At 40.1% G+C, this 26,743-nt stretch overlaps 1 protein-coding gene across 9 annotated transcripts in view; it reads left to right on the top strand.

The window, feature by feature from the left end:
- Positions 1–26,743, top strand: part of PHLDB2 (pleckstrin homology like domain family B member 2) — a 200,518-nt gene that overhangs the window by 131,911 nt on the left and 41,864 nt on the right. For 5 of the 9 annotated variants that reach the window (XM_081139349.1, XM_081139347.1, XM_081139354.1 and 2 more), the window contains 4 exons: positions 8,753–9,136; positions 13,925–14,068; positions 15,305–15,442; positions 26,339–26,467. In XM_081139349.1, the coding sequence (XP_080995475.1) occupies positions 8,753–9,136; positions 13,925–14,068; positions 15,305–15,442; positions 26,339–26,467 (795 nt within the window). The remainder of the gene's footprint in view (positions 1–8,752; positions 9,137–13,924; positions 14,069–15,304; positions 15,443–26,338; positions 26,468–26,743) is intronic. The other 4 variants (XM_081139351.1, XM_081139353.1, XM_081139352.1 and 1 more) reach the window with 1 other exon arrangement.

Raw genomic sequence — 26,743 nt, 5'->3', positions numbered from 1 at the left:
TCAGAGCCAGGGTATTGAACTTGATACAGTCAAGATACAGAACATTCTACCACCACAGGGGCCTGTCTGTTGCCCTTTGATAGCCACGCCCACTTTCCTCCTACCCTCTTCTCCTTAAACAGGTGGTAACCACTCATCTGTTCTTCATTTCAGGACTAGTACGTACATAGATACAAGCTTACGCTGTGTAACCTTTTGAGTTCTACTTTTTCACTCTGCATAATTCTCTGCAGACTGAACCAAGGTGTTACACGCCGTTGCCTCTCTTCAGCTCCAAATCTGAGATGGCCGGGGCATCAGCGCAGCGGAAATCCCAGGGAACTCGTTTCTGTGTTTTTCTTCGGGTCCTAGTGCCTAGCTGATTTGCTGCCTTTTCTCCATGTTTCAGAGTCTTCTTATATTTGTCTTACATACTATAAAACGTCCAGGGTTCTTTGTTGTACTGAGTGCTTCTTCCCAGAAGCAGAAGTCAGTGAGATGATTAGTGTTTCAAAGTTCAAAACATCCAAGAATTTTGCTCGGGTGAAGCCTAAGTGATCGCATGGGGCAAACCTTTACGTCGAGGCATGTTCTGTTGAAGAATTTTGATTTGGAAAAATGGATGTTTCTCACTCAAAATTGCTAAAACCATATCTGAGTTCTGGGATTGTAATTTAGATTTCAGGAAAAGACAGTTTTGAAAAAATGCTAAGTAGAATGAAAAGGAACCAGATTCTCAGACATTTAGTATTTTTCATTTTGATTATAGAATAACAGCTGGAATTTTGAAAGTCTGTCTTTCCATCATATCACAAAGTTGTCCCGGGAGAAAGGAAAATGTAGTTAACTTTCCTAACATCTCAAATGTAGAAAGAAGACATGCCATTGCTTCTTCTGATTTTCTGTACATAAAACTGTAGAATGCTTTTTAAATTTTAACACATAATATTACCGATGTGGTAATCTCTCTTAAATAGGTGCATCACAATACTTTCAGTAGACATGTGATAGTCCACACTCTTTGTTTTTACATATAGACTTTCCTACTTTTTTACTTTACCAACTTCTTTATCTGAGCTGAGGCAATGATGTTATGAAGTCATTCATAATGAGCATTTTCTTTCAAATAATATATTTTAAGAATAGTTCACCTAAACTCAAATATTTTATAACAGTAAAACTTTTCATAAACCTCAAGTCTACCAGTTGATTTTAAATAATTTTTATTTTTCAAATACAGTTGACACACAATATTATATTAGTTTCAAGTGTTCAACCCAGTGATTAGATACTTGTATATCTTACAGAGTGATCGCCCTGATAAATCTAGTACCCATCTGACACCCTACATAGTTATTACAATATTATTGACTATATGACCTGTGCTGAACCTTACATCCCATGACTGTTCTGTAACTACCATGCCAGTTGATCTTAAACAGCAAAATGATACAAACAGGCATCATGAAAAGGAATAAGAGATCCTAGGTGGAAAAAGCAAGTTCAGAACACATTCCTGAGTTAAAAAGTAATAGGATTAATTAAATCAAGTGATAATATTTTAGGAAACATTTGAAGGAAATGAAAATAAAAGTAAACATTACATCATGTGTATGTATTACATATAACCTATTTGATTATATGTTATAACATATTACATGTTAAAGTATTAAAGCTATTAATAATTAAATGCATTTAGTAAATGTATTAATAATTAAATATATACTTATTTTATATTCGTATATGTTTTGAAGTACTGGGTCTTTCTGAAATAGAGACACAGCTAGAAATAGTGGGAAATAAAAGGGCTTAAGGGAGATGTTGACACACTGGTGAGTAATAATATATATTTTTTAAATGATCAGGAGTGTGAGGAATTGAGTTATGAAGTGAGATTGAAAGAACTGAATATCTTTGTCTGAGTCTGTGCAAAGACAGGATAGGATGAGGTCCTCAGGTATTTGAATGATACCCCCATAGGGCAGGGACACTGATGATCTCTGGTGTTTAAGGTGGAGCCAGGGGCAGTGTAAAGTAAAAACCCAGGTTTTATGTCAAGGGTGAAGTGTGTGCATTGGATAAGAGAATGGATTTTTTGGAGGGTATTTATTTCTAGAAGCTACTCCGTAGGACTTAATGTGCTATAGGGAACATACAGGGTGAGGCCAAAGTAGGTTTACAGTTGCGAGTACACGAAACACAGAGTTTATTCTTGTGTTATTTAATTATTGTATCTTCCATACAAACAGCTGTAAACTTACTTTTGCCCCACCCTGATGTTGCTCTGTATTGGTGGGGATAGAGGGACCAAATGGCAGAGAGAGCCTGGAAAGATTCTGTCCCCTCTGGGCTGCTGTGGTGACAGAGCAGGGCTCCATTGCCAAGGGCTCAAGCATCTGATTCACCATGTAGGAGGAATTTGAGGCAGTGAAGGATTTTCCTCTCCTTCCAGAATGGCAGAGGAAGCCCATAGATGTATGCATTTTTTCAGGGAAACATTTTGCTGCATAATATTTTTCCTGCATCTCCTTGCCCTGAAAACAGTTGGGTTGGGTTTTTAGGCTTGCCTGTGAACCAATATTAGAGATGGTTCCCCAGGACCCATAAGACAATGGCCTGTTTCACTTCAAATTTTTGTTAGAAACCATCTCTAATTGTGGTTAACAAACACTGAGCACCTGCGATGTGACAGGCACTGGTCTTAGACTTTTTAGTCAAAAGTATATAAAACATTCTCATACATACTCCCTTATTGAATTCTCCCCAGAAGCCTAGGGTAGGTGCTGATCTTATCATCTCTGTTTTACAGACCAGATAATAGAGAGGTTGAACTTGATCAAAACTTCAGTGTTACAGGTCTTAAAAGTGCCAGAACTTCAAATCCAAATCCATGTCCTTTCTGTGTAATCAAACTTAGACAGTTAGAGATTCATCCCTGAATGTCCCGTGGTTCTGTCGGGGAGAGAGGTCAGTTTACTCCACAGTCATTAAAATTTAAGATTACAGAGAGAGGCAGGATGGCCTTGAACTCCTTAGGCAGTGTGTTTGTGTATTTGAATGCACTGAGTATATTTTAGAAGCCGGTACTGAAAAATCACTGAGTGGTAAATGTTGTCCTAGTTATTTGCATATGTCTTACTCTCTTCAATACACAGTTATCCATTACTATGGATGGAGACTAGGTGTATATGATGCAATATCCTAGTGGTAATTAACAAGTGCTTATCAATCAATTAGTAGCTGTCACATTATTAGTAATTCTCCAAATAATTTGCAGTCACACAAAGCTATTACTCTTTCATTTATCAATTGGGCCTCTTTCCAGCGCAACCTTTCTGATGAGGCACACATGCACATCTGTTTAAACTAAGGGTGCAGAATAAAGGGTTTTCCTAACCACAAGGCTGAATGTGGCCTTCTCAGACGGACTATAAAATAAAATATTTTTAGCTATATATTAAACTGACTTCCATGAAGATAATTTGTAAAACTAAACGATAAGAATTCCTTACTTATATATACACAATTTCTTAATCAGATCATTTGTTCTAAACTGATAAAAACAATCCTAAGGTAACATTTGGGTAAATGTGAAGGCCAGTTAAAGGGCACTGTCTCTACACATGACCACCTTCACTGGACACCAATTGCAAGTTCAGGGAGTTCCCAAAACACCTCCTTCAGGTTTAATAATTTTCTAGAAAGACTTACAGAATCCACTGAAAGCTGCTATAGTCACAATTATAGTTTATTACAGGGAAAGGCTACAGATAAAGATCAGCAAAGGAAAAGACCCATAAGGCAGAGTCAGGAGGTTCCAAATGTGAAGCTCCCACTTGCCCCTCCCTGTGGAGTCAGGGTGCATTACTCTACCCACACTGGTGTGTGACGATACACCGGAGTATTGCCAGACAAGGAAGCTTACTTGAGCTTCAGTGTCCAGAGTTTTTATTGGCACTTCATCATGTAGGCATGATTGATGGATTGCCCAAGGGGTTAGTCTCTGTCTAAAGGCTGACTGATACCACTGGACCCAAACCCTCCACACTAGATCTCATGGTTGGTCTTTCTGGAGCCCCCACTCTAACATTATCAGGTGCAGCTAACTTTGCCCTAAACAAAAACCCTCCTATTGGGTATGAATGACATAGATTACCTTCCAGAAGCCAACAGCAAAGGCCAGATCTCTCTTTGGGCAAATCCAGATACCTTATTACATAGTAAGTAACTGAGTTTCCTTTAGGAGAATCTCCAAGTCCCTCATCTCTAAGTTTTGGGGCCAGTTACCTGCCTGAAATTAAGCAAGGCTTATCAGATATAATGGACTTCCGGGGGGGGGGGGGCGCAGGGAGAAAAGAAAGCTTATCTCAGAGGCTTAAGACAAAGGAGGTATATTTCTCCTTCCCACTCCATGACCACCCTGGGTTGAATGAAGCCTCTGCTCTACATTTCCTCACTCAGAGTTCAGGCTGATGGAGCCAGCACCCTCTGTCACTCTGCCATGACAAGCAAGGCATGTAATAAATCATGCACTGACTGTTCAGGCAGAAGTGACACACGTTGCTCCTCATATTTCATTGGCCAATGAAAGTTTGACAGTCATGTCTAACGTGCCAGTAGGGAAGAGAAAAACCGTTTTGCTGTGTTCAAAAAGAGAAATGATCTTAGGAGTCCCATTCACTGTCCCAAGGGATTTAGCTCTAAAAACAAGTAGACTCACATAAAAGACATATAGCCATTGCTACTGTTTTTCCTCCCGATTGTCCCACCTAATGAAGACATGAGAGTTTGTTCATGGAATCCTAGAAATAATGCTGTCAGCCTGGCTCTTCTCATTTTGCCATCCACTTTCAGATCAGGGTCTTTGGCTCTTGCTGGTGCACCTTATGAATTTATTCCAAAAGTTTGTGTGGGGCTATTGGGATCTCTTGAGTCCTTATACAAAGAGGAAGAAAGCTGGCCCATTTCTCGGTACATACCTCATCCCTCTTCCTATGAAGAGCCCCACCTCTCTAGCCACATAGTAGTTGCTGATCGCTGAGCGTGTTGTGATATTCCACGACTCTAAGCCTTTGATGATATGGTTGCTTTACAGAAATGCCCTGCCCACCCTACTGTTCACCAGGCCGCACAGACTCATTTATTCTTGAGGACTCAACTCAAATTTGTTTTTCTGTAATTTTTGTGTATTTCTTCTCTCTCTGTGAATCCATACATTTTCTACAAACCTCTGTTGTCACTTTTCTTCGATTACCCATTTGCGCTTTCTCTTAAAGTTTTGAAGGTAGAAATGCTGTCTTTTTCATATTTGTATCGCCAGCATATTACTGGACACTGAATGACTTAAAATATCTGTTGAATTGAAGATTAGGGAGATACTGAATCTCTAGGGTTAACAGTAGAGAGAAGTGAAGTCCTACTTATCAGTTGCAACAGGTCTTCAAGTAAAAACAATTTCCTTTCAACTAAATTATATCTTACCATTAGAGACTGACCCTCTGTTTTATGTAATAAATGACTCAATATATTTAATTATAACAGAAGGATCTTTAAGGAGATTTCACCTGTGCTTAAGTCTCAGCAATCAGTTTTCTGCATAATTTATTTCTGCATTATGTTTACAGTCCTGTGGCCTAGACTGGGTGCAGTTGATTACGGAGAAACTGGATGGTTTGAGGAGATGGGTGAGAGCTATGAACCAAGGGCTGTGAACTGCGGCGGGGCAGACACATCCCTCTGGAAAGGAAATAACACTGAGGTCATGAAACATACACTCAGTCTGCAACTTTTTTTTTTTTTTAAACCCGAGGGAAAGAATTGTACAGCACTTTCTTCAGGTACATTTCTTAGGACCTTGTGTCCCCTTCCAGGCTTTCTTTGAGCTATATGGTACATGGAGGTAGTGGAAAGGGGAAATGGAGAGTGAGAAAAAATGAAAATCTACTTGAAATAATTTGATTCTAGGTGATTCCTAAGCCCCTAGCGGCAGCGTTTTGGCCCATGTGGATGTGTCGGCTCTGTAGCATGGGCCTTTCAGAATGCGCAGGGGAATGCCGGTTTGGGAAGGTGGTAGGAGGTACAGCTCTCAAAGAGGGCCTCCTTCCAACTCAGCATATCGCCAGGTGAAGTGCCTAAGAAAATCGAGTTTCAGGGAATTTGCCAACCCGTTTGCACCTGACGTTCCGGCATAATTGTGCCCTGTGTGATCCTCGGAGTGCCCTGGCCTGGAGCGGTTGCCCTGGTCTAGGTCACGCAGAGCAGAGAACCTCGGTGGGCTGAACGGGAGGAACGAAGCTCCGGGCGAAGAGAGCTCACGGGAGAAGTGTCTGAGGGCAGATTCTGTCCAGGGTTTTCCTTAAAAGGCTCCCGTAGTGCTTTCTGAAATGCCTGGCGGGCTTTCTTCCGACGGCTTTTCATCATCGGTTTATTTTTCTTCGGCGCTGCTTTTATGGGGCCAGTGTGTCTCAGCGCGGCCTGGATTTCCTCTAGACCTGTGGGCAGCAGTGGTGCGTGTGTGTGCGTGTGTGCGTGTGTGCGTGTGTGCGTGTGTGCGTGTGTGCGTGTGTGTGTGTGTGTGTGTGTGTGTGTGTGTGTGTGTTTCAAGCCCGGACAGACTGGCTTGTGAATGGGGTGATAAGAATAGAGAGAAGCACATACCAGGAGACCAAACTTCCTGTGCACGAGCCTTTGAATGCTGGCTTTCGCTCTCTGAAATAGCATTCATCTTCAGGCTGGGCTCATTTATTAAGCAACAGCGCTGGCAGCAGGAGAAACTATTTTGGGAAGGAGACGTGGGAGGAATTTTGCTGTGTATGACAGGCTGGGCAGAAGTACCTTTCATGCTTTTGAAGGCCGCGCTTCCTTAGAGCCCCGGTAAATGGAAATTGACAACTTTCAGAAAATCCCAAATGTAATGAATGCCCAGGCTAACGTGTACACACTGTGATCTAGAAAGACCAGTAAAGGCTAAGTTTAGATGCTTCAACTTAATGTACTTAAAGGGTAGAAAGAACACTTTTCTTTGGAGATTAGCCCCTAATGCAGATGCTGTTGAGAAGAGGTAAAATACAGCATCTTGTTCCTGTCCCCTTCCTCACACATGCCCTTACGGTTGTTTTTGCACATTCCCATGTAAACTTTTCTGAGTTGTTGGAGAAGTTTAAAATAAGACAATGAATGCTGAGTTCACTCCCCTGCAGTCCCTCCCCGTAAAGCTGAGGTGGGTAGGGCTTGGCAGCTGGTGGCAGCTGTGGAGATAAATAAGCGCCAGGGCTCCTGGATGGACAGGGTGCAGAAGCTCCTGGATGAGGTTGGGTGGCTCCGAGTGCCTGCCTTGGGAAGAGGCCATGAGGACGGAGCTGCAGCTGGAGTCCAGAAGTTCAGACAGTGAAAGGGAGGTGGGGGCTTATAGCAGCCAGTTTAATAGTCCTTTCGATCAAGCTCTATTGCATTTGGGGGGGGGGGAGTCTTTAGAGAACAGATAAAACTTGAATGACTTTTATCTCGTCATTTAATGAATGTATTTATTGGAACCCAGGGAATTATGTTGGTCTGTATTTGACACTCCCTTGACTGATAAAAGCAAATTCTGCCTTCAGAATTTTGTCTTTACAGATTTGCTGTAATTAGAAATTGAAAACAGCAGCCCAGTACTGTTTCAAAGTTTTCTGTTTTGTTACTGACATCCAGTTTAGAAAAATGCTTTTCTCTAGAAGGCTTTTGAATTCTCTTTTCAGTGTGGTAGATGTAATCAAAGCAGATGTTTTTTGTTCTTTTATTTTTTTTCTTTCCACTTAAGCATTAGAATTAAGGTGAAGATGTTGAGTTTCCCCAGCCCAAACAGTGCTGTCTAGGCTTATGAGAAGCATTTTGTAAATTATACCCTGTTGTTCACAGATACGTAGTAAATTTAAAGTCAAGCATCATATCTATCTACTTGCTTTGCATGGGGAGTAAGGGGAGTGTCAGTTAGTGGTACCATTATAGACATCAATGGCCTATATACTGATTTTTTTAAAAACAAATGAACTATCATCTTATTTTCCAGATAAATGAATCAAAGATTTAATGATCTCAAAATTTGAAATAGATTGATGTCTTCCTATCTGGGCATGACGTAAAATATTCTCCATTTTCATGCAACATTCCTACTTTTTATTATTTAAGTTACTCATGTGAGAAATTGTTGGAAAATACCTTCACATGGTGATGAGACATGAAAAAGAGTTTTGAAAATTTTGAATCAAGAAAAAAAAATGAAGACCTAGTTATGGCTTTTAAATTAAAAAATTCTTAAAGTTGCATTTTTCTTTTTGTGTGTCTAACAGTATAGTAACATTTCTATTGGAAGTTAAGACTTGATTTTAAGGGCAAATATTAAATTTATAGTGATGAAAGAGCTAGATATTGTTGAAGGTAGATAGGTACAGGGAGGAAAGGGGTGAAGATTTTTTAAAAGTAGAGATAAAAAAAAGCTTTTAAGTCTTTGGAGAATTGATAAATCAAGAAAAGGCTTACTGAGTGCCGCTATGAGCTAGGACCAGCCCTGGGATACACAGGTAAAGGGGACAGCCCGGAACAATGTTTGGGAGGAAAAGCAGACATCGTTAACCCTGGTGGCCATCAGAGATGATGGAAAGCCATCCGCAGCCAAGTGTCTGTGGTTCATGTGTGGGATGAAGTCACTGGTGGTCACGGCTTCTTTGATCTTTCTATCTGGAGCTTTCTCCTTTCTCATAGACTCACTGACCTTCCCCTCCCCTCTGTGTTTTAGGAGAGACAACGTCTGGAGACGATTCTCAGCCTTTGTGCTGAATACACAAAGCCTGACAGCCGCGTGTCCACTGGCACCACCGTGGCAGATGTGCAGAAAATCAACAAGGAGCTCGAGAAGCTGCAAGTCTCTGATGAGGAGTCTGTGTTTGAAGAAGCCCTAGTGAACCCCGATGTCAGATACAGGTGCCACCAGAAAGGCTCTGGCCATGATGTGGACTTGGCGGTCTTTGGGAGCCTCAGTCAGAACAGTGCCAGCTTCCTTTCCCCCAGGAGCGCCGTGAACGAGGACCTGCTCAGGGACCGCACCAGGACTCCCCCAACGGCCCCCTCTGCCTATCTGAAAGCTTCCAGCGAGTCCACTTACCTAAGTATCCTGCCAAAGGTAAAGAAACAGAGCACAGAGGCTGGGATGGAGGGCCTAGGGCTGGGCATCTGCATTGGCCGAGACCAGAGGCTCTGTCATGCTTGTTTTCTAAATGTTTTCAGTGAGGCTTCAATTTAAGAGGTAATTAGCAAGGTGTAACAAATTAGCGTTTATTATAAAGCAGCAGATTTGCCCTGAAAAAAATAAAGCAGTTCAGAGGAGTAGAAAGGAAAGCTTCTCTTCATTCTCAAGTTGTACACCTGAATAACTTAAGATAAACACAAAGTGTTTTACATGTCTTCTTAAATATTTCTGTGCATACACGGCCATATATTATTGGTACAGGTACACACACATAGTGTTCTGAATTTTTCCCCTTTCCCAAATGTCTTGAGCATCTTTGCTTATTAGTATTCACAGCTTTCCCTCATTCATTTCAATGGCTGACTAGTGTGCTAGGTTTGGAAATACTATTTAAGTTGTTTCCAGTTTGGGGCTGATAAAATCTACATGCAGCAAATATTGTAAGATATGTACTTTGCAGAGTTGTTATCTGTAAGGTCACTTACTAAAAGTGGAATTGCTATGTCAATGAGTTTGTATATTATTCATGTTAATCAGTATATCCAAATGATACTCTCAAAAGAGTTACACTTTCATTAGCAGTTTATGACAACACCTTATTCTCCATACACTTGCTGAGGCTACGTATTATCCACATTTCTCAATGTGCTAGGTTAATAAGTGCTTTAATTAACTTGTCCTTAATATGCATAAAAGTGGGCATCTTTTTATAATATTAGTTATCAATTTGTATTTCGAACCACTTATTTATGTTCCTCACCCATTTTTTTTAAATGTCTTGTTTTTACAGAGTAGGGACTATTTGTGGTAATGAAATTCGTCCTTTCTCATGAGTGGTAACTTTGACTTTTGACTTTCTTTGTGACATTTTTTGGGACGTATAAAAGTTTAAGATTTATTTTTCATTATAATTATTATTTAGTCTTCTGGTTGCTGGTTTAAAAATGTCTTCCAAATTTGAGAATTTTTAAAATGGAGTTCAAGGAAAATCTTTTGGTGTTATTTTTTTTTACACAGGGTAAGAATATTTTTTTCTATAAAATTAAAAAAAAATTATCCTAACCCATTTTTCAGAAAGGATTTAAGAGCACTTAAAATAAAAGATATTAAAAGATAAATATTTTATTAAGATAAAATTAGAACACCAAGATAATAAATAACAGGGAAAAGCAGGTACTGGAAAAGCAAGCACCATAATCACAAGAATTTATTTAAGCACAAGCAGGACTAAGTAAGTAAATTTGACCATTAAGTTCAGCTCTGAGATTCTTGGTAGTCCTGGCCAAAGAATCAAACATAAAAAGATAAGTTAATTGTAGTTTTGTTATGAGAGGACACGTATTGATTCTTTAAGAGAAAGACATTATTTATCATGGCACTTAATTCTGGAGGTAATTTATCACATGCAGTACTATTCAGGGGAGTTTGGGTATTTGTTTTTATTTTTGTTTATTTAGCTGCAACAAGATTTTTCTTGTTAAAAAAGTTGAATGTTCCTAGCCAGAAGTCTTACCTACCTTGAGTTCTCCCGCTGAATACACCAAGACCATCAAGACTCTGGACTGTTCAATTCCTTCTTTCTTCTGATGACCACATTTACCTTTCTAATTCTCAGTGGAGAGGAACTCTGAATAGGAGGCCTGTCTCTACTGCCAAAAAGATGCAACTGGTAGAAGCTAGGATCTGGGAGGAAAATCTAGAGTTGTTGGTGTTCAGGCAAAGTAAATGATCCGTCATTTGATAACCTGACCTGTTGTCACCAGACATTGTGTTTTCTCAGAAGTCCTTTGCTCCCTTTTCATCTTAAATCCTTTCACATTTCTTCCCTCCTGGAGATCTGCTAGATTTTGTTTTGATGGTAAGCTGTGGGCTCTCTCTAAGGACTGTCTCTTTTGGGATAGGTTTCCTCCTGAAGAGTGCTGTGACAAGCAAGCTGTTGGTATGGTCATGAGCACATCAGGACAGATGTTTTTCATTGCTCAAATGTGCTTTTGTGGAATAGGAGGCCCTGGAGCTTAGAGCAGCATCTCTGCATGAGAGAAAGAAGGCCGCTCCTCCCTGAGGGACAGGAAATGGCAGGGGCTGCTCTGGTTTTCACACAGCAGCTTAGACAGAGGGCCAGCGAGAGGGCAACGGGTTCCAGGGAATGCTCTGTTCATTTATTACTTTTTGAAGACAGATATGTGTGACCTCAAGATGGGAGATAGGAGATTCTTTTTAAAAAGTCCTGGCCATTTGTTTTGGGTGTGCTTCCTCTTAGAGTAATCTGCTCACTGAATTATTAACAAAATACAGCCTTTGTTATTAATCAATCTAAGAATCAGTGAAGAGAGGAATGTGAAAACCACTCTAAGCTGATTTAGTAAAACAAAGATTTTAATGATATTTAGGAAACTTGAGATGTATCATTCTGGAACTTGCTTTACTGAACATTTAAAGATACAGATGACCTTGGAAATATTCTAATTTTAATTCGCTTTTGTCAGCCTATCTGCCAAAGTTAAGAGTAGCTCACTCTTCTCCTTTTTTCTTGCCATTTTATTGAGATATAATTGACATACCACACCATATAAGTTTAAGGCGTACAGTATAATGACTTGACTTACATATATTTACAAAACGATTACCACGGTAAATTATGTTAACATTCATCACCTCATATAGTTACCAAAAAATGGTTTTTTTACTTTGCGATGAGAATTTTCACTCTTCTCTTTTCGAGCCACCATTGTGTCTGCAGTGGAAAGCCCTCACACTTCTCACACTTGCAGCCTCCTCTGGTTGCAAGAGGTTTCTAAGAAGAGATCTTCGAAAAACGGAGACAGATGCAAAGTGTCTGTTCCTGTTCTCTTCCCTTTCTCTGTGCCTATCAAGTTACCGAAAGGTGGCATATTTGAGGACACACATACATGTGTAATGGACATATTAAATCAGGTCACTCTCAGTGGAATCCTATCCATTACAAAAAAAAAAAAAATCCCGGATAGATTAAAATTAGAGCTTTCCGTTTCACCATAAAACTAAAGATATTTAGTGGCTACCACACCCATGGCTCTCTATTGATTTTCTTTTTTGGGATATAAATGATATTATAACATCCTCACCCCACTCTATCGCAAACCATAGTTTTAGAATGCCTTTTGAAAATTTTGCTTTTTATAAATAATAGTAAAAAAACAGTCATTTCTTAGATGGTATTTATTGCTATAAACAGTCTCTCCAGTTGTTTGTTATTAAATATACCTATTGTGATAAATTTTCTTGAAACTTTGAGTTATACAGATATTTATAATTGCCACTATCACCTATCTTTATAGTTTTGCAGATTGTTCAGTTTTGTTTTCGCTTAATGCTTTGCTTCCACCAGTGAGAGATATTTTTAAACCATGTTGGAAGTTGAAATCTGATACAAAATGTTGACCCAACAGGATACCAGCCTTCTTGAGGCTTTCCTGCTAGGATTACTCGTGAGTGATTTCGGAATGCCATGCACTGTTACAGGCATTCCTCAGGCCCTAAAACAGGCACCTAAGTATTAGGACAATGAGATTCATTGTCTGTCATAAAAAGGTCACCGTTGTTTTATTAGTCAATCAGATAGAGATTTCAGGTGGCCGTTGAAAGGCTAAATATCAAAGCTTGGAAGGGCTGCATACCCTTGTTCTGGTAAAGCCGAGATACTTGTGACTTCTCAATCATTTAGTCTCTTTAAGGAACAGCAAATTAGGGTAAAGAATAAAGAAAATAAAGGTTAAAGAACACAACACGATGCTTATCTTCTTAAAGTTATTTTCAGGATTGTTAAATAAATTAAATGAACTTAGTGAGGTACAGTAAGTTTTAATAGTTTCTTTGGTTAATTTGAATATTCCTTTTAATGAGTAGTGAATAATCTTTAATAATTTACTTACCTGGGCTGTTGCTTTTAATTTCTGGTTGTGAAATTATAGAATCATTGACTTATTGATGCAAGAAATTACTTTGTTTTTAAAGAGTGATAAAACTTAAATATGCCAGCATTCTGTCACTAAAGGCTACTCACCCAGGTAGTATCTTAAACTTATATAGGAAGAAGGTCCTACAGGATGAAGGTTGTACTCACACAAAAAGCAAAACATGAATTAACTTAATATTAAGTGTCTAGTTTTAAATCATTTTGGGAGAGGGGGGTGGTCACAGAAGTCATTAAGCCTGTTTTGAAAGAAAATAAATAAACATAAAAGCCCATTTGCAGATAACCTTAGCAGTGGGACCCAATGGTATGGTAGAGATTCCAGAGTCTATTGTAGGTGTCCTCACTTGGAGGTGGGAGAGATAAGGAATTTGTAATGAAATGCAGCAGGATGCCCAAGAGATCTCTGAAGAAGGGGTCAAAGTCTTGTCTGGGTTCTAGGTCTCTACTGTGCCCAACTGTTTATATAACCTTGGAGAAGTCACTACAATCTATATGGACCACAGTTTCCTTATCTGTATAACCTCTTAGTTGTTTCAGCTTTAAAAAGATACGAACTTAAAAATTTAAGTTGTGTTCTATGAGCTAACCCAAGAACCCAACTGCTGAGTATCTGTGGGAAAATGCAGAGTGCCTACTAAACTGTCACAAAGCTGCTGTTAGAATCCAAATAGGTACAGAGACAGAAACATTAGACCCGGGGCTTGTTTATAAATTGGGCAATTCTGGAATTAAAGTGTGAATATTTTTTCTGTGCTGATTAATTGCAGACCCCAGAGGGTATAAATGAGGAACAGAGGATTCAGGAGTTGGCTGCAATGGAAGAGACCCGGATAGCAATTCTGAACAACCTTGAGGAACTTGAACAAAAAATCAAAGATATAAATGACCAGATGGATGAATCTTCCAGAGAGGTATAAACTACGAGTTTATTTTTCACCCTGTCCATTTTCCTTTTTTTTTTAGCTTAAAATGATTGCTGCCCATTAGGGCACAGGCATTGGAAACAGAATATATAGAAGTCAACATGAACAAACATTTGTTCAACAGGTGTATATATATAGGATAAAAATGCATTTTTTTTACATTTCTTTTTTCCTTTTTTTAATAAGAAGAGATAAACATTCAGCCATTTTTCATGTACTTGATGTATAACTGACTTTGTCTTAACTAGTAAAGCAGGTTCTCAAGTAAGGTTTTGTTCAACTTTATTTCATTCTAACATTGATGAGACACTATAGGAACTTAACTCTTGTTTCTGTCACTAGCCTATGGTAAAATTTACCATTATACATCATTTCACCACAATTCCAAGAACCTCTCAATGATGTTAAGTGAGGACTTACTGTATATGCTTTCTAACTTGCTATAAGATCTGTGAGCTGAGGTACCATGAATTTAGATGTTCAAGTTCAAATCCAACAAATATTTTCTGAGCATGCTGACTGTGAGTTGGATATCATATTGTTACTATTGGGAGATTTACATGTCAATTGAACATAAACCCAGCTTTCTAGAGGTTTTCAAACCAAGGGGGAGACAGACACAGACAGACTATAATTCTGGGTTTAGAATTATAACCATTAACTGAAAAGAGGGCAATTTTTATATTACCTTTATGGAGTGAGAAAGAGCAACTAATTCTGCCTAGGCAGAATCTGTGTGTCTGTACTCACAGATGATGCAGATAGCCCCATAAGTGGAAGGGGACTGCTCACCTGTCAGCTGTGCACAAACCCTGGAAGCCCCTCCTGTTGGCATTGCCAAGGAATGCAGTGCATGCATGCTGGCTGAGTGTAATTTTTGCTTCCATGCTCTAAGGACAAGCATCTTAGGGTTGCTCCCAAGATGGTTCATGGTTGAGCCTGAATCTAAGCAGATAAGCAAAGTATCCTTGAGAAATAAGCAGAAAAGGGTCATCATTGAAAAATTAAATAACTAGTTTTTGTATATTCTAGGCTCTCCAGCTTTCTTCTGCAGGACTCCTGAGACTCTCATGGGCTCTCTGAAATGTTCTGTAGTCCCCACAATCTGGCTGATACAGTAGTTACTTTTTGGAATTTGTAGCTGTTAAAAATGTGCCTCTAAAGTGGGCAGCTGAGAATTTCCCTGAAGGTGAAACACCTCTGGGCTTTGTTCTGTGTCTGCAGTTGGATATGGAATGTGCTCTTTTGGATGGAGAGCAGAAATCTGAAACAACTGAACTGCTTAAAGAGAAGGAGATTCTGGATCATATAAACCGGAAGATAGCAGAACTGGAAAAGAACATTGTTGGTGAAAAGACCAAGGTAAAAGAAAATTCTATTTGAACGCAATTTTCATGTGCAAAACAGTGGTCCCATTTGGTTGAATCTAAATGTTGTATGAATTACCATGGATTTCTGTGTCCTGTTCCTAGAGACAGTGGCACTAGAGAGAAGTCTTAAGATGAGGTAAGTTGTCACCAACTGAGAACTGTCAGGCATTGAGTAGGTAACTGGTGCTGAGAGAGTAGAGCCTGTATAATTTCAAGCTTATATTCATTGCAGCTTTTCCTGCTTGAGATGAGTGAATTGGTTTTTTCCATCAGCCTTTCTGCTCTTCCGATTCCACTGTGTTATTTTTGAAGAATTATTTTAGTATACTGAACTTCTTTACCACTGGTGCCCTAGAGAAATGGCTTAAGCATATTCAAATATGGTTGCCTCGTTTCTTTTCATTTTCTGTTCATTAAAAAGATGAGTGGGAGCCATTCATCTCCTTTGTCCTGCCTTGCCATGGTCTTCAATGCAAGCACACTGCTCTCTGGAAAACACATTACAGTTTTCAGGAGATCCGCACACTCTGCCCAGGGAAACCGGCCTGTGAAACACAGTTGACACTTATCTTGGAGAAGGTCTTGCTTGTACATTTCAGGCCTCGACCTGAAAGTTAGCTGACATCTACTGGGGAAAGTATGAAAAGTTCCTTGTAGTTTTTAGAGTCAGGGTGGTAGTTGTATTTTCTCTTTGTCTATTTATTGGTTTATTTTTACTGGGAAATATTTTACTTGCTCTTCTCTCACATTCTGAATTAGTTACAGCTGACCTAAGCCTAAACCAAAAATTAAAATTCCAGTTTGGGAAAGAAAAAGCAAAACGAGCTTTAACACATTGTTTCTTGCTCTCCATGTTCCCCACTAAGCTGAGAAAAAGAAAAAATCTTCAGTTTGACTAAGTTCTCCTGGTAATATGCAGAAAGGATTTTTGCTGAATGTGGCTTCCTTTTTATAGGTTCTTCTTCATTTGAGACCTATAAATAAGGGCATTTGATCTTGGTGCCAGAAAATGAGCTCCAAAAGATATTGTCAGAAATTGAAGTCAGATTAAAAGCTACACATCAATATCTTGGCTTCCTGCTTGTCAAGATTAAACTGCACAGCTTTTTCATATTAAATTTTATGTGGTGTTTCGTCTAGCCCCAGACTTTGAAATAATAAAGAACCCATTTGGGTAATAGGTATATTTTTCTTTCAAAGCTCAAAGCCAAGTCAAAGGGTTGATTGTCTAGTTGTGCAGTGTGGGAGGATCATGCTTTTCAAAGATTCTGCACCGAGACAATAAGAAACTTGCATTGGAGGCATCAGATGTCTTTGTTTTGGGACTTACTCGTATTTTATTGTTTGTATCATTTTGGAAAACTTGTGGGACATTAGAATGGGTATCATGAAGCCAGGGAACCTTTCTGCCTTCCCCTTCCACATATTTATCTTTGCGTAGCTGGCACGTGGCATGGCGCCTGCAAGTTCTATTTGTCTCTCTATCGTTAGCATCAGATTCTACACAAAAGTGAAATAAGTTGAGTCAATGGTGAATCTCACTTCCCAGGGGAAGCTGCGTTATGTTGTCCGGATCTAAGGTCACGTGGAGCTCCCGGAGCGTGGGCAGGGACAAGCAAGGGGGTCACCTCCATCCTTCCCATTATGGTTTTGCTGGCTTGAGAGAAGCTATGCATGGAAGAGGGGACAGCGGGGGCCTGAAGTATAGGATCAGCTCGTGCAGCTGTTTGGGGATTAGTCGGTCTTGGAAGGTGGCATTATTGTCTGTCATCACATGGTGTGAAAAATGGCAGAAACTGGCTCCAGAGGAGGTTGAGGGAAGGGAAAACCGACAGGGCTGGATGACGTTACTGCTCATTCTTGACAACCAAACTCAAATGCAGACTCAGTCTTGCTTGGCAGCGTTACTGTGTTTCTCAGATAAACTATTCTGCCATTTTATGGCATGGCGATTTTATACCTTTGCTTTGTTCAAACCTTTGGTCCCCTTTCCTCCCACTGGCTGTGAGATGATCTCACTGCCCACTTCACTGAGAAATCAGAAGCATCCCATCTCTTCACAGCTAAGGAAGGTTTTTCCTTCCTCTCAAAGTCCTGAGCCTGTGGATGTGCTGTGGGCCTCACGCCAGTCACCATCTCAGCGTCTTCAGTCCTGTAGCCCTCTACCCTCATTTCTTTCTCTTCACTGGACCTTTACTGTCAGCATGCCAATGTTATTATTTTTAAAAATTATTACTGAAAAACAAACATTCTACCAACTACTACCTTATTTCGCTTCTCTTCACCATAGCCAAACTTTTCAGTTTTCCTCGCTCTCTGTGTGTCCTCAGTTCCCACTTAACCATTCCTCTCATTCCCGGTGGCCGAGGCTCCCACTGCCCTGTCAGATTTGCTCCTGTTAAGACTGTTGAAGACCTAGGCCCTGCCCAGTCCACTGGATGCTTTTCAGTCCTCTTGTGATTAGACTCCTGAGGAGCATTCAAGACAGGGGACACCTTTTTCTTGGCACTTCCACTCTCCCCCACCCTTGGCCTCCACATACCACATTCTTCTTGTTTTCCTTTCTTTCTCTTACTTATCTTTCTGGCTTTTCCATCTCAATTCCAGTTGCTTATTCCTCTGTCTCTATCCAACCAGTTACTAAGAGTATTTGTCTCTGATCTGAAATCTCTTTTCTTGTATCCTCACATTCTTTTATAGCCGTTGCTTCCAATAACCTGTATGTGCTGGTGACTGTCTCATGTTTGTCTTTAGCCTACCACCCTTTTCTGAACTTCTGACTCATATCCTGTGGCTGATCTGACATCTCCACTCAGATATTTCACAGGTATTGCCAACTGAACACCCCGTAACTGAACCCTTGACCTTCTCCTTCCCCTTGCCCTCCACATCCTCCCGCCTTCCAATCCGATTCTTCCTCCAGGTGTCCCAGTCCAGGAAATGGCATCTGTGCCCACCCGATGTTCATACTGAAACCTAGAAGTGGATCTTGACACTTCTCCATCCCACATCCAATTAATTATGAAAACATCTCTCAGTTACTTCAGCTCCTCTGCATCTCCGCTGACAGTATTTTCTTCTGAATCTTCAAAATCTCTTCTTTAGCCCCATTTCCATGTGCTTTCCTTCAACCCATTCCTTTCACAGCAGCCAGAGCAATTTTTTAAAAATATATAAATTAGATCATATCACTCTGGTTTTAGTTCCACTGTATTTTATATAAATCAAAATTCCTTACTTGTCACGTGCCTTTCACCACTCTCCCCTTCTTCACACCACTTTCATGGTGGTCTCCTTTGTATTTGTTTAAAAATCTATTCCCTTGCCCCACCCCCACAAAAGGTCCCTAATGGATCGGTTTGCCCCGCCTGGAATGCCTTTCCTCAGATTCCATGCCTGTTGCTTCCATCTTTCAGGGCTTAGATTCAGTGTTAGTTTTTCCGAAAAGCCCTTCAAGACCTCTCCAGTTCAGATAATGTTCCCCCTGCTGTTCTCTTAGTCTTTTTATGGGCCACATAGGATCATTTACATTTGTTCTGGGCTTGTTAGATATTTATTTTCCTCTCTAGCCTGTGAAATAGAGAAAGGCAGTGTTTTCAACTGTTTACTGAGCTCATAGTAGGTGCCAGCATACCACCCTGTATTCTCTGAGAATTGTGCATGGATCTCCTAACAACGAGCCTAGGCTGGGCCTTCCCAGAAGCACTGAGCCAAACACCTGCCCAGTAGCAAAGCTGCCAAGTGTCGGGACAGCTGGGATGGTTCCCCCAACTGCACATGCCAGCGGGCTTGTAATCACGCTGCCAGTCGAGCCAGAGCGTAAGACAGAAGGAGGAAGTGGCCTTTGCTCTTTTGGATTCTCGTTTCCTTTTCCATCCACCTGTTGTGCGGTCAGATATAACCTGTGGAATGAGAAAACCAAAACCTAAAAAGATATCCCTGTTGGGCAAGCTCCGATTCAGGTGTCGATAACACATCCTGTAAGCCTGGCTCTAGTTTTTTGGAGGCAGGTCCTGGAGACATAGGAAGATTTAATAACACCTCAGAGCTCTAGTCCTCGCGTGAAATTATTGATGTTGTTTCCTTGGCTCTCAAGACCAGCGTTTAGTATTATTTCTTTTAACTGATTTGGGAACTATTATTCTATTTTATATATTTAGTATAAATTAATATAATAGATGATTATTGTTTAATGTTACCATATGAAATAAAAACTGTAGATGTAATTATATATATAACATAAAATATAGACAATGTATTCAATTATGTATTCATTGACCATATTTGCAGGGGCTCCCTGGGCTGACCTTTCACTGCCCTTCTGGGTACCACTGTCAAGAGCACCAGTAATCTTGTTTCCACGTCACTCTGAGCTAATGCCACCTGCCTGTTGTCTTCTCAGACAGCAGTCCCATCACAGATAGCGTCTCTAAGAATATGGATAAAACTTGAACAGATACAAGTATCTGACTCGAACATCAACCCAGAGGGGATGCTTATTTGATGAAGGCATAAGCAAAGAGGCCAGCATGTTTTCTTGGGGCGAGTGAAAGGAGGGAGGATTGTTAAAGTGTGCTCTAGTAAACTGCTTTGGTTTGCCGTGAAGCTCAGTTTGGGCAAAGGCCTGATGTGGAACCGGCTTCCCCTCCTTCCACTTCCTTTGTCCAAGACAAAGTCTGATTTTGGGTAGCTGCTGAGAAGGTTCAGATCCTCACTCAGGTAGATTATGATATTTTGCATCCATTCTGACCTGCACATTTTATAGCTAAATACTCTTCAAGGGGTGAACTGAAGCTTAAATGGCTCTATGCCACACAACATGTGCCTGAGTGAAATCTTAAATTATTGGACTAGTTTTCCTACAATAAGCATGTCTCATTGTATTTTAAATGGTTATATTTTATTCCCCGTTATTATTTTGCCAAAGTACCTGTTACTTCCTCCCCATCCTTCCTGCAAAGCCAGGGGAAAGCCGTGAGCCAGGCCCCGAATTCCTCGGGCAAGTGTTAATGCCTCTTGAGTGCAGAGCCTTCGCCAAGTCACAGTCCATGTTCAGAGGGACCCAGCCCTTCCCATGCCTCTTTCTTACATTTCAAAGTTAGCTCCCTGGTTAGAGGAAGTGGAAATATAGGATTTGGGGATTAAATCAACAGGATTCCAGATTAGGGTATTTTTTTTCTGTGGTTGTTTGATTACATTAATTCTTAGTGTTTTGGTTTTCCAACTTTTTCTACACTAAACATCTATTAATTATGTAATTAAAATGTCAAAGCCAAAGGGAAAAAAAATCCTAAAGAGAAATGTAGGGATATGCCTCCTTAGAGGCAGACAGAGAATGGCTCTCGACAGTCACCACTTGTTGACACAGGTTTGTATCTTTTCTCTGCAATTCCAAAATCTGAAAAGTTTTGTGGAGGAAAAAAAGCACCAAAATTTAGTTGGTTTCAAAACCTGACTTTGAAGTAGTTGTGGAAATAGCAACGTGTTTGAGTAAAGGGTATTACCCCAACCTCACTGGAAATGCCATATAATATATGCTATATGAACTGTGTAACCCCTCTAAAATTAAGACTATTCTGAAATCTGGGCCACATGTGGCCTTAAGAATTTCAGATAAGTGATTTCGGGCTTAAAACATTTGCCTAATCCATGAACCAAGGAGGATGCCTGCCTGGTAGACAACCCCACAGCATTTAGGAACTAGAAAGAAAGGGATTCTCAGGGTGTATGGAAAGGATTTTGGATGAATCGCCCTTAAAAATGATAGCTTACGGACTATGAATTTTAACCCATTGTTGCATCAATTCAAAGCCTAACCCAGTGTTTCATGAAACATGGCCCAATCACCTAGAGTGTTCTGGATTCTGTGCTAAACAGTTTGGAAGTTATGAAGATGGATCTTAATTTTCAGGAAAACCTTATCAGTTAAATTTGAATTTCTGATAAACAGAAAATTTTTTATTTTTTCTTTTTGGCTAGAACCACCATCTTCTAGTAATTCGCCAAAATGACTAACACAAAGGGAAAGAGGGGAGACACCCACTATATGTTCTCTGGGCCTTTTAGAAAACATGGAGTTGCTCCTTTGGCCACATATATGCGAACCTATAAGAAAGGTGATGTAGTGGACATCAAGGGAAGGGCACTGCTCAAGAAGGAATGCCCCACAGATGTTCCCATGGCAAAACTGGAGGAGTCTGCAGTGTCCCCCAGCGTGCGGTGGGCATCCTTGTAAACAAACAGGTTAAGGGGAAGAGTCTTGCCAAGAGAATTAATGTACATATTGAGCATATTACTTGCTCTAAGGGCCGAGATGGCTTCCTGACACGTGTGAAGGAAAATGATGAGAAAAGGCAGGAGGCCAAAGAGAAAGGTACCTGGGTTCCGCTGAGGCGCCGGCCTGCGCCTCCCAGAGAAGCGCTGAGAGAACCAGCGGAGAGGAGCCTGAGCTGCGGGGGCCGTTCCCTGGGAATTCACGGCATGATGAGTGTGAAAAAATAAAAGACCTCTGTATTGATAAAAAATAATAATACTTATTATTTTTGATATAATTATGTCTCATGCATTATTTGGGACATACAGTAAAAGGTAATTTGTTTTTCACCTGAAATTCAAATTTAACTGGGTGTCCTCTATTTTATCTAGCAGCCATGCGAGCTAATAACACAAGCATCTTTTCAGGGTAACCTTGAATCATCTGCTTAACAAGTATTGCACACTTAGATATGGTAAGATGATTTTCTTCACTGGTATTCAAGAATTTCTGTGTGGCATTGGAATTCAGACAGAACCAGCAAGTTAAATTTCAGTTCAAGAATATAACTTAAGCTCTAGTTGGTTTTGCTCAGTGGTTAGAGCGCCGGCCCAGGGTCCAGTTCGGGCCAAGAGCATGTACCTCAGTTGCATACTTGATCCCCAGCCCTGGTCTGGGCCCGTGCAGGAGGCAACCAATTGATGTGTCTCTCTCATATCGATGTTTCTCTCTCTCTCTCTCCCTTCCACTTTCTCTGAAAAGCAATGGAAAAAATATCCTTGCATGAGGATTAAAAAAAAAAATACAACTTAAAAGAGAGAAAACTTACATTACTGTCTTTTAACCACAAACCTTGCAAAATAAGTGGCCCTGTGACAAGCCTTGGCTTCGTATGTTCATTCAAGATTATTGGCAGCTCTTATGTACAAATTCAGATTATTTAGGGTAAATTTATAACTACTCCTGACCATTTCCGTGCTAGAAGAGAATCATTTTGCATCTGAACTTGAAATGCATCGTTTCTCTCTGAATGTATATTGGGTATTGAAATCTCTCGCAGTTCAGTTTTCATTTAGTTTACTTGAGGTATTTAATCTGAATGTAAAAATTTGGGACAAAAACAACTGGGATGTTACTTGTGAAAGAGGCCTTTTATACTATGAAACAAAGGTGCTAAGGCCAAAAGTTTTAAGGACAGTTTCTGGTGGATCCTGTGGTAGAATCTGGTGTCTTCATTAAAAAAAAATCAAATTGTAATTAATTGCCTTTGCCTCTCACAATATCCTCAGTGACTAAATCAGTGCTTCTCAGCTTGGCTGCATATTAGACAAGCTGGAGAGGTTCTGTTGTTGTTGTGTTTGGTTTTATTTGCTTGTTTTTATCCACCCCGAGGACATGCTTAGAGAAAAGAAGGAAGAGAGAGCGAGGAGCATCGATGTGAGAGAGAAACATTGATTGGTTGCCTTCCTTTCATGCCCTGGCAGGGTGTCAAACCCACAGCCCAGGTATGTGCCCCGACTGGGGATTGAACGGGCGGCCTTTCGGAGCACAGGACTCAGCCAACCGAGCCACACTGGCAGGCTGGAGAGATTTTTTTAAATGCTCATTCCTTAGAGTTTCTGCCCGTGAATAATTTACTTTTGGCTGTATATACACCTTAGGAACATCCGTCTTAAGTATACGAAGCAGGCAGAATCTGGCAAGGAGTTTGTGCTGAGGACAAGTCAGTGCGAGAACAGTGCTGACCGAAGCGGCCGTGTCTCTAGGGAAGCCGTGTCCGCTTCCCTTTATAAATGTCTCCTTGCACACCTAGGTTCTCCCGGCATGTTCCCAATTCCTTGAAACCTTGTTTTGTCAATGAAGTTAAAGTTGTTAAAATATTAGAAATTTATCTTAATTCATTTATTTCCTGAAAATAGATTTATGAATCTTTAAAAAAAAAAAAAAGTTAAACTCTTTCCCAACTTGGTGTTTGGAAAATATTGCTGTGCCCACAGTCATTAGAATAGGTGAGTTTACCATTTAAATCTGGGGGAAGAGAGTCACACCCAGTTTTCATATTTTACATGTAAAAAGTAGGAATCCCTGAACCCTGGAACGTCACCTCATTTGTCGGTCTATTTTACCTTCTCTGTAGAAGGTGATACTCAGCTCTAATTAACTACTTGCCTTGAGCTAATTTTCCTTTGAAAACTTCCTGGGCAGTAAATAGAAGAGAGGAATATTAATTTCTTTCTGGCTCAGAGTTGGTCTACTTCTGGCTCTGGCAGGAGTGATGTCACCTCTGCGGTCCTCAGAGATTTATGGCCAGGCCCACCTGCCACTAGACCTTCTTTCATCCTTCCACTTTACTTCCTTTGCCCTAGCGTTGGCCCCACTGGGCTTTTGCTCTGAGACCTAGGCAGTGGTCACAGCCTTACTGGAAAATCGCAGAGAAGCTGCAGAAGGTCCTGATGGTGCCTGCTTGCATAATTCTTCTAACCGCCCCCTTGTATGGAATTGCTAAACGTTTTGAGCACCTCAGGAGGAAGGCACTATGTAAACATAAGGTATTTTTTATTGGTTGTTTATTTGTGATTATTTACAGTTTTAAAAAATGAGAGCGTCAGAACACTAGTTTATTTCTTTGGATTGAGACCTGTGTTTGAGTCCAGCGCCTTTTTATATTATATTATACAATAGTATCAGTGTTTTCTATTAAATATAACTTTAAATTTTAAGGCTTTGAAATATGAAATTTAATTGGAATGAATAGTTTTCTTATTTCTTTTACTTTCTGTTTGGAACTAGATTTGCTGCAAAATCCGGTGATACAGTATCTAGAAATAGAACTTGTTTTGGATAAAATTCTTTTGCTTTGTAAATATTTCCATCTTTGATTCACACACAGAAGAAATACATTCTCGTAGCGAAAAGAATTATGGGTGTTCTGTATCGCTGGCTTTATTAAGGGAAAAAATAATTAATTCTAAAAGTGAAGACTAAATCTAACTGGTACTACTAGTATTTTCTGGTTTCCTATGAATTAACACTTGAGAATCCTTTTTCCTGTAAACAACGCCATTGCTTTCTCCAATTCCTGCACAATAGATGTGCCCAATGAGCAGACTTGCCATGAAAGACAAGGACAATGTCTTCACAGTCTGCTAAGGTTGAAGTTGTAGAATCATATTTAGGTTGATATATGAAGTAGGATTCTCAGTTTTATGACTTCCGGATTTGTTCATTTTGAGAAAAGTGTGCAGTTCTAAATCAAAATATACATTTCTAAAATGCCCTTGACATTTTAAAATTTAAGCCACAAATGGAGACTCGAATGAACTGGTATAAGTATTGATGTCAATATAGTTTTAGACTTAAACCATAACATCTTTTATAAAGAATCTAAATATATGTTTACACAGGAAATCATGGCCATTTGGATGAAGAAGTTCTAGTAAGTATAATTTTATAGGACTATTTCAGAGCTTCATCTTTAAAAAAGAAATCCTTCTGTAATATACTTAGAAGCCAGTTTTATTTGTACCGATTCACATAGAATAAACGAAGGGAAATAAGGTCATGGTATTTTGCTTACTGAGGGTGAAATTGTGGTCATGCTTGAGAAAGTGCTTCTGTTTAGTCCAAGAGTGTTACACAAGGAGAGAATCAGGTCTACAATTTGCTTCAAGGGTTCAGAGTATCATAAAGAGAACGCAAGTTGGGAAGACCGGCGCTACAGAGATTGAAGCTTTGTCTGTTTACGAGGTGGCATCGTAAGGCCTCGTAATCACTGTGTTACAGGATTTGCCTTTTGGGGTCACTTTGGAGTGTGTGACTGAGCAGAGATTTAGTGTGATCTCCTTTCTCTTCTCTGACTCCTGGGTATTGTCCTCTCCTCTTTTTTCACAGTCCAGGTTTCACTTATTTTTCTATGTCAGTCATTGTAGAGAAGTTCTTATCTCCACAGTGAATGTCGCATGTTCAGCATCTCTGAGCTGCCTGATAGACCTTCTTCTCGCTGCGTGGTCAGCCTTGCATTTTTACTGGCCCTCTCAGCCTCTGGATCACATGCTGTCCTTGGAGTCAGATTCTCTAATTGCTTAAGCTCTGGGGTTTACCAGATAGCTAGATACGTTTCAGATGACCTGGGTATCACCCAGAGGGTCTAATGTACTTCCGACATGGGAACAAAATTTTAACAGTTTCCAAAGTGTGCTTAAGAAATGCTTTGAGCAAACTGGACTACCACAGTGCTTGAAGGAAATGCCTGCTTTTCATTGTCTGGCTCTCTGCCAGGTGACTCTGCAAGGCTGTCTTATGAATTCGGTTGACATTGCTTTTGTCCTTTGTTGACCATTAACCAACATTACCATTGCTTCCTGGCCTTTGTAACATGGTGGCAGGAAGGAAGGAAGGATGGAGGTCATTGCCAGTACTCAAGGAGGTAGATTGTGTTTTGAGAATACAGAAATGGGGTCCCTTGTGTCTACTTCCACTTACACCCCCTTATCGTAGTCACTAACCTATGTTTCTATGTTCATAGGATATCTAGAGTTTGTGTATACTTGTCGTGTTACCCTTGGAAAATGTTCACTAACGCCTTGGGTGTGAAGGTAATTGCTATTCTTCTATTTTCTGATTTCTGAACTTCAGGAGAAGGTAAAGCTTGATGCTGAAAGGGAAAAACTAGAGAGGCTTCAGGAGCTTTACTCCGAGCAGAAGACCCAGCTGGACACTTGTCCCGAGTCCATGCGGGAACAGTTACAGCAGCAACTGAAGAGGGTCAGTAGCAAACAGGAATGTGCCAGTTGTCTTTTGTTTTGGTTTGTTTTGGTTTGGTTTATTTTTTTGTTTGTTTTTATTTTTTTATAGAGGTTTGTTTTTCATTAAATTTCACTTACTGACTTCCTTCTCCACATACTATAAATTTGCATAAGTTCCGGTCATTCGATGCTTTTTAAATAGAAATATGCATGCTGACAGTATATATTATTTCATGCTAATCAGTTAAAAAATTCCTTGTTAGACTCCTTCACCCAACTGAGAATGTAAATACAT

The sequence above is a fragment of the Miniopterus schreibersii genome (assembly GCF_964146895.1).
Source record: "Miniopterus schreibersii genome assembly, chromosome: 5".
NCBI lineage: Eukaryota > Metazoa > Chordata > Mammalia > Chiroptera > Miniopteridae > Miniopterus > Miniopterus schreibersii.
The sequence above is the reverse complement of the archived record's forward strand: the minus strand, read 5'-3'. Positions and strand labels throughout refer to the sequence as shown.